Here is a 15577-nt window from a genome sequence, read left to right as displayed (position 1 = left end):
TGTGTGGAGCTTTGCAGGCGGGCGTGAGGTTGCTCCACCAGGGTCTCGGCTGCTCTGCAGCCGGGTGGCCGTGGCTTGCACGATGCAGAGCCTGAGGCCCATCAGGTGAGGGAAGAGGTAGATGTGCTGGCTGCAAGCCTGGGCAAAAGGCAAAATTGCTTTTCTGCTAGGAGAACGTGATTCCTTTTGTTTTGTTTGGCTCTTCTCTATCAGCACGAAGCACAGCTTTATTGGGATAGCTGTGTCCAGGAGAGATACCAGTATTCCCAAGTGGCGAAGTGCTTCTGAACAGACATGCAAAGCTGCGCGAGTACGACCGCATTTATGCAGGCATGCGTTTGGCTGCTCTGGTTCCAGCGACCGAGTGATCGTGGCCAGGCTTTGTATACGGACAAATCCTCGGTGCCTGCAGGACTGTACCTAAGAATCAAGCTAAAGAAAAGCAGGTTTCCTAAGAAGAGAAGTTATTCCTTGAGAATCAAATTTTAGCTGTCCTTTCCCTGGCCCTGTTGGAGCCAGCTCTCAACAGCAGGCACATTTTGCTTAAACACAAGAGATGTAAAAAAGCTTAGTTATAGGCTGACTGAGCTAAGATGAAGCTGCAGTTAGTAAAAAATAAAAATAAAAAATAAAAAAAAAGCAACCAACCCAAACTCAAAGGACCAGGTATAACTATTTGAGGTTCAGGAGTTTTTGAATGATCAGCCATTCATTCCCCACCACACTATCCCTTTAAAACCATGAATGAATTAAGCAAGCTCAGGCAGCACAGGGCCCTGCGTCTGATGGCGTAAGGCTCATTTTTAGGTTTAATCAAGGTCACAGGCAGCGTTAGAAATCTGTCCCAGTGGCATGGGATAGGATGGGATATGAAGTGCGAGATGTGAATATATCATTTGTATGTGCCTGCTACAAAGGATCAAATGGTGAGTGCTGTCAGCGCTGCCAGCCTAAGAGGCTTAGCCTGGAGCACATTAACATTCCCGGCCAGTTAGGAATTCCTCACATTTTTGTTGGTCCTCAGCAGCATTCGGAGCTCACTCAGGAAAGTGCAAGTGACTTGAGAAGTGGAGGAACAGATTCGTTTTCCGTGTCACCCGCTTCCTCATCATTCTGCCAAAGTAGTTATCTGGTAGCGATGATGAAATCCGGCAATGTCGGGACTTTCTTTTGGCAATCAGAGCCCATGCTGAAGAAAGCTGTTCAGCATGTAAATGAGAGGAAACGTCCTACCCTCTGGGGGAGAGCATGGGTCTCCTTTGCCTGAATGTGGGGAGAAAGGATATATAAAATAGGGCCTTACTACCTTTGTATACACCAGAGACTCATCGTTGGTCCTGCTATACCCTCAGGAAGTCAGTGCAGTTTCATCGCTGTGTCCCCATCAGGAATCTGCTCTGCTCTCTACGGACGTGCACTGCTGGGTACACAGATCTGCTCACCTAGCATCCGGGCAGGATTCAGCCCCAGGCTTTGTAGGCAGCACCAGGGCTTTTCTTCCGGTATTTGGAGTGGTGTTCCTATCACACATCAGAAGACATGCCCTCAAAATGCAAGCCCTGCTCGTTGTCGGTGGCAGCAGGGTGGCCCCAGGTGCCTTTCTGTGCAAGTGGAAGCGCCCACGGGTTTCACAAGCACCTCTGAGTCTTGGCATGAGAGGAAGAAAATACCTACCCTCGACTGCATCCTGTTAGAGGTACGGCCAGGCTTTGCCAGGCTGTTCCCGCTCTCCGTGGTGGGGGTATTCTGAAGATAATACAAACTGCTGCGAGAGATGTGCTGTCAGGCTCAGAGACTTCCTCTGGGAGAAACTTCCCCTCTTTGAAGCTTCCAGAGCAGGCGCTGAGTGTGGCATTTACTCTCGGGTGAATTACACTAGAGACATGTAAAAATGTAACTGTGTTTATTGGCAGGAGCTGGAGAACGAAAAAGTCAAATATAAGGGTGGATGCAGAAGCCCGAGCCAGAGAAGTGATAAAGGAGGACTATCAGAAATTGGGTCCAACCAAGTGAGTCATGACTGAAACAGAACAGAAATCAAGTGGGTTGGAAATGTCCTGTCTGAAGAGTGGTGGGCTGAGTGACACTGAATATTTTTTGGAAAAAAAAAGAAATATGCATTTCCATGTTCATGACCTGCTGAAGTTTGGGTTTTGCACAATCCAACCTCTTCATCTTCACTAACACAAATATTTGCAAATAGCACATTTATGCTCAAATGCTTATCAGGAGCAAAATTCATATTAAATTCATGCTGTGTTGTTTAATAACTGTTTGCAATTTCCAGGAACAAAACAGTACCATGTGCTTTATGTAACTAACCAACACAGGCTGAATTTTGAAGATTTGTGCATACCTGTTTATAACTGTTCTGCAAAGCAGGAAGTAGTTGCTGAGGAGACTGATGAATCATATAATAGATGTAAATCCTATGGATTATGGATATACTTTAATAAATCTTAAAAGCTGCTCAGAGAAAATGTATGGAAGGAAGTTAGATACATTTCATGGAATGCAATATTTTTTGTGAATTGCTCCTTCAGCTTTATTAGTCAGGTAAAGGAAGAACAAGAAACTTTTATTGTAGTTTCTCGAAGGTCTTGTCTTCTGGAAAAAGTGTGGTGCAAATTGCAGTGATGAGGATCACACATGGGAGAAAGGAACCAGCAGAAGGAAACCTGAGAGTATTAGACTTATGAGAAATGCCAAAAAGGGGACAGGAGAAGTTGAGTAGCTCCAAGAATCAAATCCTAGGTATGTTCAACCAGCCACTGATATTCTGGGCAATCAGTGATAGTGAAGATTGTTGAAATTGTAGGCCTTAATCTCAAGAGGTCTGTGTTTCTCCATCTGTAAAATAATATTCTCATACCCACAGAAATGCTGTGGAGATTCAGCAATGGTTGTGTGGCTCTACTGACACTGTAATTACTGCTGTTGTGTGTGAAATGGAGCGTTGCTTCAAAGACGATTGTTTGGGCCTGTGTTGTAGATGAAAGAAATTGGTTTATTTGTTCCATTCAGTACATTATCGAGAAGCCTGCAAAATGTCTCTGTAAGAATCAAAGTCCCACTTTGAGGTCTAGGAGCAAGAAAGTCCATTAAGCCTTGCTCTACCAATCTGATTAGCAACTCTGTAACTTTTAAAATGAATGTAAGTGGCTTTCTCCCAGTAGTTTAAATGCCCTTGTGCTTCTGAGAGATTTTAAACTGTGTTTTGAGGCATCGTCTTAGTTAAATCCTGGCTCCAGTAGAGTCATCAGTGGAGTTGGTACTAATACTTAGCATATGATATTGCCATTTGCAGGCCCCCCTGTTACTTGTCACGTGTCTGAGCGATACTGTTTAGGTTTTGATCTTGGAGAACATTGTTCCTGGTGTGTCATATATGATTTGAATCTCATCTGTCCTTTTGTGCTGGCTTGAACTGAAGTGAGATCATGCCTAGCTGGTCAGTATCAGCCCAAAATGTGCCTTAGAAACACCCCAGAGGACAGCGATAACAGGAATGACCGTGAGAAGCTGCTTGGCCCTTCCCCTCTACCACATCCCGAGGGCTGACTTTGCGTGTGCGAGTGGTGACATCTGATCGGAGCATGCCTGATGCCCGTCTTGCCTGTCCTTAGTGTCTTCCAATAAGAGAGATTTGCTGGCAAATACCAATATTTGCAAATAGATTTACAATCTATTCTAGTGTTTCACTGTCATTATTGTTAGAAAAGCTGCCTAACTTCTCACCCAAACTGCTTCAGTTTGAGCTCTTTACTTGTCCTATCTTGGATCTGCCCCCTTAGCACAACTGCATTTTAACTGCATTTCTTTTCATTTTAGGTTTGCAGAACAGGCAATTTTCTTCTTCTTTTGCATGTTTGCGATCATGCTTTTCTCCAGGGACCCCAAATTCATTCCAGGTTGGGCAAGTTTGTTTGCACCAGGGTAAGATTTTATTTTCATTCCACTGTCACATTTTTCAATGGCATTTCCAAGTCTTTGAGATTCCTGGGTTTCTGATTGCGCTGCTTAACACTATTACTCAGGTTTCATGGAATAAATTAAACTGAGCCTCAAGTGCTAGAGGCGGCTTTACTGTTTATATCTCCCAGAGGAGGTACATGAAGCCCAGCTGGAAGCTGGCATTGCCGATGCTTGCGTATGTCTATTTGAGGCCATCCCTGGGGTTTGAATGCTAGGAATGCCTTTTAAAAATGCAGTTACGATGAAATCCTGAACTCTTTATGCAATCCACTGATATCACTGGAGGTCTGGACTGAAGAGAGACTGCAGGAGCTGAGCCTTAGTGCTATCCCATCTGTTTGCAAGTTTATCTCCGCTGTGACATCCATCCCTCAGGAAGGCAAAAGGATACAATAGTTGGGGAATGCTAAAGCTCAGGGTGGGTGCTGCTATTTCTAAACAGAAAAGACCTTCATAGTTTCTTTTTATAAAGCCATAGCTTGATAAATGATTCCTTAAGGGAACGAAATAGTTACAAATTTTTGCCTCATCAGTTAAATAGCTCTGTAAAATCAAACACATGCATAACCTCTTTCCTGGATGGGGCCTAGCTTTTACCTTAGAAGCTGAGCATTTTACGAAGCGCTCATGAATAAGACAGCCTGGGCTCCTGCCCAGGTCTCCTGCTGCCCCATGTGGAGCTGGGGAAATCTTTCCAGCCCCCATTACCAGCGTTCTGCTTGCAAACCCGCACACACAGAGCACGGCCCGGTGATCAGAACAGCCAGAGCCTGTGTGTTGGGGATTAGATCTTGTTCTTTGCATTTGTGGGGCTTTGCGGCAGTTTTTGTAGGGGGTTCACAGCCCATCTTAGAAGTGTAGCTCAATAGGGCATTAAAAAGAAAAGAGTCGTGAACAACAAATGTTGTTCAAACCCAATGGAAACTCATAATCTTCTTTGGTAAATCCCTGTTCTCATAAACTTTGTAATGCTACAGACTTGTGCTTCTTACACGTCTTTCTGCTGCTTTTGGACAGGTTCATCACAGATGCCGTTACTGGAATCACCATAGTGATTATACTGTTCTTCTTCCCTTCGCAAAAGCCTTCCTTCAGGTGGTGGTTTGACTTAAAAGGTAAGTAGGTGGTTTCACTTAAAAGGTGAGCAGGAGGCGCATCTGGGCAGGCACCCTGGCCATGTCCGTGCTCCCGCAGCGCAAATGCCGAGAACACGCAGCCTCGGTCCTGCGCCAGCACGTAGCAGCGCAGGGCCAGGCCACGGTGCGTGGCTTGCGGGGTGGCCTGTGCAATCCAACATACAGCGTCATTTTTTCCTGAAGTGCCCAAAGAGGCTTAGGAGTCACTGCCCTGCTGCATGTTGCAGGAATGACTCAGTTACTCGTGTAGCTGTCAGAGGTGATGCCGTGGTGTGTTAAGGAAAACTGAAATCAGTGTTGACTTTAACTCCTGAAGGCCAGACTCTGCAGCAGGGTTCTGGCACTAGGAAGCTTTTGAGGCCTTGGGCCTGTCCTCTTGAGTAGCAATGAGATACAGAAATATTAATCTGTGAGCCACTTGTCATAATTTTATCTGGAGACTTTAGTCTCTGACATTCTTAACGTGGAGGTGCTGCTGCTGGAGGCGACGGGGGCTGGCTTGCCACGGCCCTTCGTGGATGGTGCAGCTCCTTCTGGGGGCTGTGGGAACAAAGTAAGGGCTGCTGTGGCTGCTCTGGGTCCTGCACATTTGCTGTGTTGTCTGTACTCCAGGAAGATGTCTGATCAGGCCTGCTTTGGATAAAATATGGGTGCCCTTGTTCAACAGAAAATTACAGTCTCATTAATGCATCCATCCACACAACAGAGCTCACTTCATCGCATATTAAGTAATGGCCCATGGGGATGATGTGAGTTCTTTGCTGTAAAGCTCCTGGGTTGTTGAATGGCAAGTGGAAAATTAATAACATCTTCGTAATTCAAATGTTATAAAATTTCCTCCTCCTATGAACTCTCATCTGTTGAGGACAATATGTATGTTTTTTACAGAGAGAAAATTAACCTGATGTTAAATGTCCCTTAAGAAAGCCTCAAAGAAAACCTAAACTGCTAGAATTTCTTTGCTTTTCAGGTTTTTTCTAAGTTTTTTTTTTCCTGATCTTAAGTTAAACTATCTTTTAATCATCTAGCTTAAGAGACTCTTGTGCATATTGTAATCATCAGCAACTCGTGGCTAGTGAGCTTCAGCACTGATGTCAGGCTAATGATGTCAGTCTATCAGATGATGACTTATGTGCTCATCTTTGTGTGTGTGTTTGATGTGGGGGTTTTCCTCTTGGTCTAGCCCCGAACACTGAGACGCAGCCCTTGCTGACTTGGAGGAAGGCCCAAGAGACTGTTCCCTGGAACATCATCTTGCTGCTCGGAGGGGGATTTGCCATGGCGAAAGGCTGCGAGGTGAGGCCTGCTGCAGACATCGCGTGATGGTCATTCTGCCCTACCGCTCTTGGCTTTGACAGGGTGCCGTTTGGGGTTTTTGTCTGGCTCTGGGAAATTTGCATCTGCAGATTGACACACCTGAAAGACCTGCTTTTTAACTCCCACCGATGACAGTGAGTGGTATATAACTAACGAGGCTAGCAAACCTTGAAACACCTTCCAAACTTCTTGCTGCTAAATACTCGCACCCTGCATACAGGTGGTTGCGTTGCAGTGGTGGGTAAGCGACGTTATCTCTGGTTGTATGTGCTTTGCAATTCTATGAAAGGATCAGTTTGTGCGCAGAGACGAGTCTGGCTTGTTTTCTCTCCCCGTCTGCAGGAGTCGGGTTTGTCTGTGTGGATAGGAGGCCGCCTGCACCCCCTGGAGGGCGTACCCCCACCGGTGGCCGTCATCCTCATCACTATTGTCATCGCCTTATTCACAGAGTTTGCCAGCAACACAGCCACTATTATAATCTTTCTGCCTGTCTTAGCAGAACTGGTAAGATTAAAACGATGAGCCCTGCCACTCCTCTGCTCCCTTCCTCGCCGTGCCCCGTGAATGGGCAGGTCTGTGTCGCGTCTGTGCTGGGAGAGGCACCCTGTGGGTCTCCTGCCCTCAGAGCAGGGCTTTAGGCACTTGGAAATCCTTGGAAAGAAGCAAAGCAAGTGCCTGTGGCACAATGTGGACGCTGCCAGATAATGGTCTTTCAAACATTATTGGTGAGATATACGATTATGTGTCACAGAGAGTGGGATACAGCTCTGCATAATGCAGTAACTGTTGGCATTCTTTGATATATCTGCTTTTGACTCCTAATCCCTGACGTACGATTTCTGTTCCATTCTGTTTTTCAAGGCCATTCGTCTGAAAGTAAATCCCCTCTATTTAATGATACCAGGAACTATAGGATGCTCCTATGCATTCATGCTGCCAGTCTCAACTCCTCCTAACTCAATTGCATTTTCTTCTGGACACTTGATGGTCAAGGATATGGTAAGTTGTTTTAGATACAGAAAATGCTGAAGACAATCAATTTGAGTGGAGTCTTTAAGAAAGTAATTTTCAAAAGTGTTACCAGTTCAACATCTAGTAAAGTAAAAAGACAAGTTTAATGCTGTTTTGAGCAGCATTTAAAGGAAAAGGGATATGAAAAGAGCCTTCTTAAAGTCTGACCCTGTGAAATTTGGACCTGCTGTGGTTCCAAGTGCTGTACTCTGCATTTCTCAGACCCTGTTCCTGTTCCCCTAATATCAGTAGCTCAACTTTCATAGGTCTTCTGGTGCAGAAAAAGGCCCCCTTCTCACTGAAGTAAGCTTATGAGTAAATTTAGACTCGGTCCCAGTTCCCGATCACATTCCTGAGGCTAAATAGATGGTAACATTTTTGATGAATCAAAGCTGGGTAAATGTCTGGAGAACAACCTTTGTGGTATAAGAAAGTCCACTTAAAATGTTGCTAATATTAATGACAAACCTTCCATTTTTATAACACTTATTTTGAAATAGACTTCATGCTTCACATGCTGAGGGTGTCCAGCCTAAGTTCAAGTGTTGTCTTTGTGTTTCTTTTGTAGGCAAGAACCGGGTTGCTCATGAATCTTATGGGAGTTCTGCTTCTTAGCTTGGCTATGAACACATGGGCCAAAAGCATCTTCCAGTTGGGGACCTTCCCTGCATGGGCCAACATCCATGCAGAAAATGCCACATTGCTTACGACAGCTGTAGAAAATGTCACTTTAAGTGCACTAAATAAAATATGAACAAAGCCACCCCAGGAGAGGACTCACTCACTTAGGACTTGGGCACTGGAATCATCAGAGTATGCAGAGGAAGAAGGCCACATGGCTGCTCACACCTACTGGACCCTCTGGTTTAATTTTATTTTTATAAATATTGGTGTATGTCACAATATCAATTTGTTATTTTCTCTGAAGATCTTTCCCCTCTGCCTGACAGGTACCAATCAGATATTCCCAGAGAACTTCATCCATCCTTCATAGGTGGTTGTTTACTGGACAACCCTGCAAGCATATGGCATCTCTGAGGAGATGCCTCTCCCCCTGGGAGAGGGAGTTTTGCTGTTCTAGCTACTGATACCCTATTGTGTTTTGGAGAGTAACCCTGTCCCCAGGGTGGAGGCAGCTGGATTATTTACGTGCTACCCAACGTGAGTGTGTCAGGACCTGGCCCTGGCCATGTGGCTCTAGCAGGACCGTGGAGATCGGGGTTTCATTACGATCTCGTGAGTAATTCTGTCATGTAGGATGAAGACTATTTCTTAAGGTTTGCACATGAAAGGATGATTCAGGAGATGTGTAGGTAGGGCTTGGGGTATTACTCCATGCTTTGGAAATGGGGAGGCAACAGTTTGTTTCCAAACATGTTCAATGGTTTGAAAAGCTAAGACAGTAATTTCTGCCTGGTTCTTTGAACTGAATACACAGATGGAGATTGGGGGCCAAATTTATTCCTGACATAAGTCTGTGGACATTGGTGGTGTCTCACCATTGGTAAATGTAGCCAATCTTAGGTTTGTGAGATTGACTCATTCATGAGTGAGCTGCTGAGTCACAGGTCAGTGGACAATTTACATCGGAATATTATTGACATTTTTGAAGAGTAGACTTTGATTCTTAGCTTTTTAAAAAAATCTGATTACTTGGGTACTTTCAATGAAAGGATTGCAAATTGACTGTGATTTAATCACTTAACATTTTATCCAACTTTTTTTTTTTCCTCTGAGAATCTAAAATATTTCAATTAAAAGATCAATCACTGAAATAGATGGACTGTAAGACAAAGGATCTAACTTCTTGGTTTAGGAAGGTTAGTGACTGAGTGACTGAGTCCCTGTGCGAGGTATTGGACTCCACTGGGTCCCTTTCTCTGACAGGGTAGACTGGTGGAGCTCCAGTCCAGGCTGGCTGGCAAGGCTGATCAGCACGAGCTGGGGAGCTGACTCAGTTTTTTTCATACTACACCCGTGTTGCTGACAGCGCTCAGTGCCAGCTCTGAGAGCAGACGGTAATTCATCCCTCAGACCCAACGCTCTTTTCAATCACAGTTACTGCTGCTGTGGGATTGCAGTAGGGTCGCGTCATAGGTAGGAACCTTTGGGGGTTGAACCGAAACCACCAAAACAAATTGACCGAATGTGGAACTTGATTGATCCAGAAACACATTCCTTAATGATCCTGGAAAACGTACAATAAAGCACATTTATTAGCGTGGTGCACATTGTCCTGTTTGCTCTGTAGATCGAGGGGAGAAAAGCAAGGCCCAAGGCTCCCTTTCCACCAGCTTCACTCCCCCGATTTTGGCTGTTGTTCCCCAGAAGAAGTGCGAGGGCGAGCGAGGGCACTGCCCCAGCCGAGCCAGAACGGAGCCCTGCTCAACAGTTGGGGCAATAAGACTGGGAAGCATCCTAGCCCAGGGTCTCGGGGCTGCCCCTGCCGCCTTTGCCAGCCGGGAGGGACGGGACCAGCCTCCTGGCGGCAGCTCAGTGCCGGCCGTGCTCTGGCTTTGGAGGCTCTTTTCTGCGCAGATAGTCATCGTCGTGCCTTAGGGCACAGGGGCCAAACGGCGAAGGGGACGCGGCTCCCCGCAGGTCGCTGCCAGCCGGCTTGCCTGTGAGCTGCGCCGGGTCTCTGTCCCCTGCCAGGGGACTGGCTGTACTCGGCGCAGCTCGGAGCCGCCGGAAGAGCCCCCGCTGTCCCGGCGCCGCGGCCGTGGCTGTCACTGCTCTTGCGGGAAATCAGACTCGCGCGGTGGAAGGAAGCGGGTCTCGCGCTCTCTGTAGCCTGCAGCCTGGAGGATCGTCAGCGAGACCCCTCTGGTGGGTCAAATCATCTGATTCAGAGGCTTAAATGATAACACCAAGTCCTGCTCCATTACAAATGCACAGGTTGCAGATTTACTTATGGTTGCTGGTCTGGTTTGGTGCATCCCAGGTGTACCTAGGGACAAGCTTTCCTTTGGGCACGACACGAGAACTGAACACAGAGCGTGTAGACGTCCCCCCCCAAAAAAAATCACTCCTGGCACTTGTACAACACTTTCTGCCCAAGGGTCAGATGGTATTTCACAACACGCTGGCTGTAAAGGAAGGTTTATGATCTCGGTGCCAGACGTGGGAAATGGAGGCACAGAGAGAGTTAGTGACTTACCCGAGGTCACTTCGGTCACCAGGGCTGTGGCAGACCTGGGAAAGGTGCAAGGGTCACCTGAATCCTCGGCCTCTACCACAGACCTGGCTTCTGCCAGCTTTATCCACAGCCTCATGAGCAGGATGCTTTCTGTTTCCCAGGGACTCCCCAAAGGATCTGTTTTAAGGTATGTGTATTATAGCATTACCCAATTCTGCTTTTTTACATCCAGGCATCTGTGAGAGCAGGACTATTCTAGCATCCTTGATTTTTTTTTTTCAAACAGAAGTCTCGAAGGTTTAATATTTCTGGAGCTCAAGAGTGAACTGATGTGCATAAATTCAGTCTAATTACATTTGCTGCTGAAAGCACTAACTTCACCAAAAGAAGGTTTTTATGGTGAGTTAATTCTTGAAGCTTTTGCGATGCAACCAGAAATATGAAAATCCCCAGGAAAGGGCATTTCAAATGCTGTATTAACCTTCTGTAACTTGGACAACATTATTTCAAAGGAACTTTGCCTGCCTATGCACTGTTTCTCTAGGAATGTAAAAATCCAACAATCACCACAAAAGCCATTCACATTAGCAGCCTGCTTTGAATTTTAATTAACAGGAAATGCCACTCGCACATTAAAATTCAACTTCCAGAATATCTCTGCTTTACTCCTTTGAAGTTTCCCATCCAATCTGGGAAGAAAAATCCGTATGTTCTCCCGAGATGCTTAGAGTAATAACTTTTTGGTTTTATTTTGTGATGGTGTGTTCCTTCACCCTCCCCCCCCGCCCCCCCCCCCCCCAACCTGACCTCTCCAAAAACAGCACACAGCCAGGGGCTAATTAAGCATGTGCCCACCCAAACACGGCTGGTATGCAAATATGTCTACGAGTCAACCATCTTTCCCCATAAGCAGGAGGCAGCCCAGAGCCCCTTGAGCTCTCCTGCATGGCAGTGGGCTGTGCTGCAGAACCTCCTCTTGAGCAGGGACACCTCTCAAGGTTTCCTCTTGAGGTTGAGGGATTCCTTACCTGCGACAGATCCTCGGTAAGTGACCAATAGCATGCTGAAACTTTGCAAACTTTGCTAAGTTGCATCTCTGATCGATTGTGCATATAATCCTTTAGACATAAACTGTTGGCCAAGCCTGGGACTAAGATTGGATCCAGCTGCACCCAAACTCCTCTGAGGAGGAGTTTGGAAAGCAAGGGGGTCCACTCTGAACCTCATGACTCAATGGGAGGGTCTCCTTGACGATTTTGTCTGACCCTTCCCTCCACGCAGTAAATAACTGAGCGTACCTTGCCATTGAATCTTGTTGAATCACTGTTTTATCTGCCATCGAACTTTGTTAAATCACTGTCTTATCTCAATAAAACACATTGCTGCTTCTCTCTTACGAATGAAGTGCATCACTCATCCATGACATATTTACAGTAGTAAAGCATTTCATAGTATCTCTTATCCCTGAAACTAAAGTTGCTTTGCAAACTGTTCAGAGACCCACCAGAAGCCTTGCTGTCCAGGTTTTTACAGTGGTGAGTAATTCACCATGATAACAAATGCCTTTGGCGCAGAGATGCAGCCGCTTCTGGGCTGTGCACAGCCTATTTGCACCCATCAGCAATGCAAGAAGTTCAGGACAAAAAGGGAAGCAACTCTGAAACAAATGAACATGCAGCATGATAGGTGAAATTAAGCTATTACAGGTTAGATAGCCTTGGGTCCCTTACTGCATTTATTCCCCTAAACAGTCACAGAGTGGTTATTGCTGGGATTTTTCTGTATTTCTGCAGTAGAAAACAAAGATGACACAGCTTGACCCTGTATCACCATAAATTGTTCATTTGCATGTGATTGTTAATGAGCAAACAATCACCGTTAATGGACTGATCTTTCCCACACCCTCAAATTTCTTGACTTGGCAGAATAACATCATCAACAGGTGCTGATGATATTGCCAGGGGAAATACCTTCAGCCTTAAGCCATAATATTTTATACCTTCAATCTAATCTACCCGGTCCTTGTCTGAAGCTGTATCGTTCACGTACCCCACCCTGCCTGTGAAACAGCTCCTCCTCTGCATGGCATCCCCTTGCACCCTCATCACCACCCCGCCACGGTTACGCTGTTACTGCAGGTTGAACTTGCAGGTGCTTTGGCAAGATACTCCGTTGTGACTGCCTTGGGACCTGTCCCGTGCAAACTGCAGCCTAAAGAGCAGAAATGCGTTTAAAATCCGTGTCCTGCTTGATGCAAGGTCAGTCACTATCCCTTATTCAGTGCGAAGGTAGGTTATGCTCCTGGCTATGACACAGATTAATCCTTCTATCTTCTTCATGCAGTCACAAAACTCCCCGTTAGCTAGTTCCCAGGCATGTGGGTCTCTGTGTGCTACTGTAGCGCTGAAAATCTAAATTGAGGATGTTTGAGAAAGACGATTATAGCTTCCTACACTGGAGCCTGTGAAGAAAGCAATGCCCATTTCCGCCACCTGGGAGCTGGCCAGGAGACCTGTGGTGACACAGAGTGGCCAAGGACCCCCTGGCGCATCCCCAGGGGGACAGGGACACGGACCCCGTCACTGACTCGCCAGCAGTCCCGTTTCTGTTCCATGTCCTCAGTTGTCCTTAAAGGTCTCCCAGCCACAAACCTGAATAATTTATGAGCTCAGATGAACACAGACCTTGAAGTGGTTTAACAGAGTCTGACCGCAAGATGTCACAGTTGCCTCACAGAGATATAAAATCCTGTGTGTGTGTGTGTGTGTGTGTGTGTGTGTGTGTGTGTGTCCCACACCCCAGGCTTAACACACACATTTATACATACATAAACTTATATATACGTACATACACATATATATTTATTTTTGCAACACAATCTTCTTCATTATGTCCTGGGGAAAGTTAGGCATTGATGGCTCTAGCTCATTTGCAGATTATCAGTTGGGGGTACAAAAAGCGGGATATTCCAGATTTAACCCCTCCTCATGTCTCTCCTACACAGAGCAACTTTTAAGTCAAACCAGAAGGAAAATCTAGGTCTAACTACACATATAACACTTCTTGTTGCTGCCCAAGTTATTGGTTAAGAAGAGCTGCCTCACTAACTTCATCTCCCTTTGCCGGAGGATGCTGCAAACTTGGAAAACACTCATCACAGTGATGTGGATTTTAGTTTTTTTTGTTCTTTATGGTTACTATTAAAAGTTTTTTGCTGCCCCAGAAAGCTGCCCACTTATTCTGGAGGGGCTATTGCTGATACTAGTTAGCTCTGAAATCAGCACCTTTCTTCTTGGACAGAAGATAAATCTCAGACTAGCTTCTAAGGAGAACGCAGCCAGTTTTGCAGGACAGAGCTGCGGGCCCTTTGGCGTGGTCCTTCAGTGTGCACATTTCGTTCGACCCCCAGCGAACGCTCCAAATGAGTAACAGTCTCTGACGTGCCGGCCTGGGGGCTGCCCGTTCGCAGCCGGGCAGTCCGGCGTGCCTCGCTCGGGGCGCGCGAGGTCCGAGGCCCTGATGGAAACCTCCGCGCAGGAGGACTTCTCCCCCCGCACAGCAGGAGCAGCAAGGGCCGGACCTGCCGCAGCCGCTGCCCATGGGAAGCGGTCGGATCCGCTGCCCCCGGCTCGTCGTCCGGCGCCTGCCCTTGGCGCGGGGTCCGGCCGTCCCTGCGGGGAAGGTGGCCGCCTCGGGCGAGCCGACCCCGCTGCGCCGTCCCCGGGGCCGGGCTGACCGCGGGCCCTTCGCCCTCTCCCGCCCGGGGAGCCTGGGAAGGTGCCGGCAGCCCGCCAGCTCCCACCGCGCGGGGAGGCTCGGCTCGGCTCGGCTCGGCTCGGCTCGGCTCCGCGCGCCGTGGGTGCGTTCAGCGAGGCCTGACCGGCCCGAGGGGCGAGCTGTACCCGGCCCCGACGCCTTCCCACGGGCGCAGCACACTAGGAAGAAAGCGTCCGGCAAAGCCGCGGGTTTGCTGGACCCCGGAGGGGGCTCCCCAAAACCACGCGAGCTTGGGGCAAGGTGAGAAAAGCCGGGGTGTTTTGCAGGGTTTGCACAACAGCGTCTCTTGTTTGCTAGCTGGAGGAGGGAGACGGGGGGGGGGGGGGAATGGGGACGGGCACCGGTCTGAAGCTCTGTGCCCCACTGCCAGGGCTATGAGGAAGGGGCAGTCTGTGCCCTCGTGCCCAGAGCCGGCTGCGTATGGGCACAGCCCCAGCACGGGCTCTTCGTAGCAGCTACCGCGCAAGGCTGCCGGTGCATGCGAAAAGCTCCAGTCAGGATCCCTAATGATTCGTTGTTCAAAAAGCTTTTTGAATTAGATAGGAGGAGGGAATCAGGTTGCACCTAAGGAAGAGATACAGAACGAGGAGCGCGTGTCGCCCCGAAGCGGTTTGCGAACACTGCACACGAGCGCACAGCCGCAGAAGGACCACCGCTCTGCCAGAACAGGTGAACAACCCCCAGCACAGGCTTTGCCGGGTCCTACCCGGTGACGCCTCCATGCCGTGACTGAAGTATGAAAGAGTAAAAACTCCCCTTCTCTCTGCAGGCCAGACAGAGGTCCCAACCCCACTGCTTGCTGGTGGGCAGCGCAGGGAGGAGTCAGCTGGGATGAGACATCTGATTTCCCAATAAGTGACAATAACACCCCGTCCCCCATGTGATGCTTGTTCCATGTTAGTCAGTCCATAAGTCATTGACTCATTTTTTTCAGCTGTGTGTCGTGAAAATCAGCCTTGTCTGTAACAACAGTAAGACACAAAGAGGTGTAAAATCTAACTGGCGTGGTGCATCCCTGCCCTGTCCTGGCAGCGGGGCTATTTCCTCGGGCTCAGTGCCACTCACTTCTGGAACCACCAGCCTTTGCTGATCTGAATTGCTTTAAAAGGCTTCTTTTTTGAGTCCTGGCTCTCTAGTGATAACTGCCTCAGTTTTCTCTCCTGGGTGTCACAGCAGCTGTATCCAGGATCCTCGCCGAGTGCAATAAGGCAAGGCCCTTCCC

The 15577-nt window shown here is 47.7% G+C and overlaps 1 protein-coding gene across 3 annotated transcripts in view; it reads left to right on the top strand.

The window, feature by feature from the left end:
* SLC13A3 (solute carrier family 13 member 3) overlaps positions 1-8344 on the top strand; it is a 29088-nt gene extending 20744 nt beyond the window's left edge. For 2 of the 3 annotated variants that reach the window (XM_067307751.1, XM_013961822.2), the window contains exons 7-13: positions 1914-2009; positions 3832-3936; positions 4993-5090; positions 6295-6407; positions 6771-6932; positions 7290-7427; positions 8008-8344. In XM_067307751.1, the coding sequence (XP_067163852.1) occupies positions 1914-2009; positions 3832-3936; positions 4993-5090; positions 6295-6407; positions 6771-6932; positions 7290-7427; positions 8008-8193 (898 nt within the window). In that variant the 3' untranslated portion in view covers positions 8194-8344. The remainder of the gene's footprint in view (positions 1-1913; positions 2010-3831; positions 3937-4992; positions 5091-6294; positions 6408-6770; positions 6933-7289; positions 7428-8007) is intronic. The other variant, XM_067307752.1, reaches the window with a different exon arrangement.
* The last annotated feature ends 7233 nt before the right edge of the window (positions 8345-15577 follow it).

Source organism: Apteryx mantelli, chromosome 18, assembly GCF_036417845.1.
Source record: "Apteryx mantelli isolate bAptMan1 chromosome 18, bAptMan1.hap1, whole genome shotgun sequence".
Lineage (NCBI taxonomy): Eukaryota > Metazoa > Chordata > Aves > Apterygiformes > Apterygidae > Apteryx > Apteryx mantelli.
Note: the sequence above shows the minus strand (reverse complement) of the source record. Positions and strands in the feature narration are given on the sequence as shown.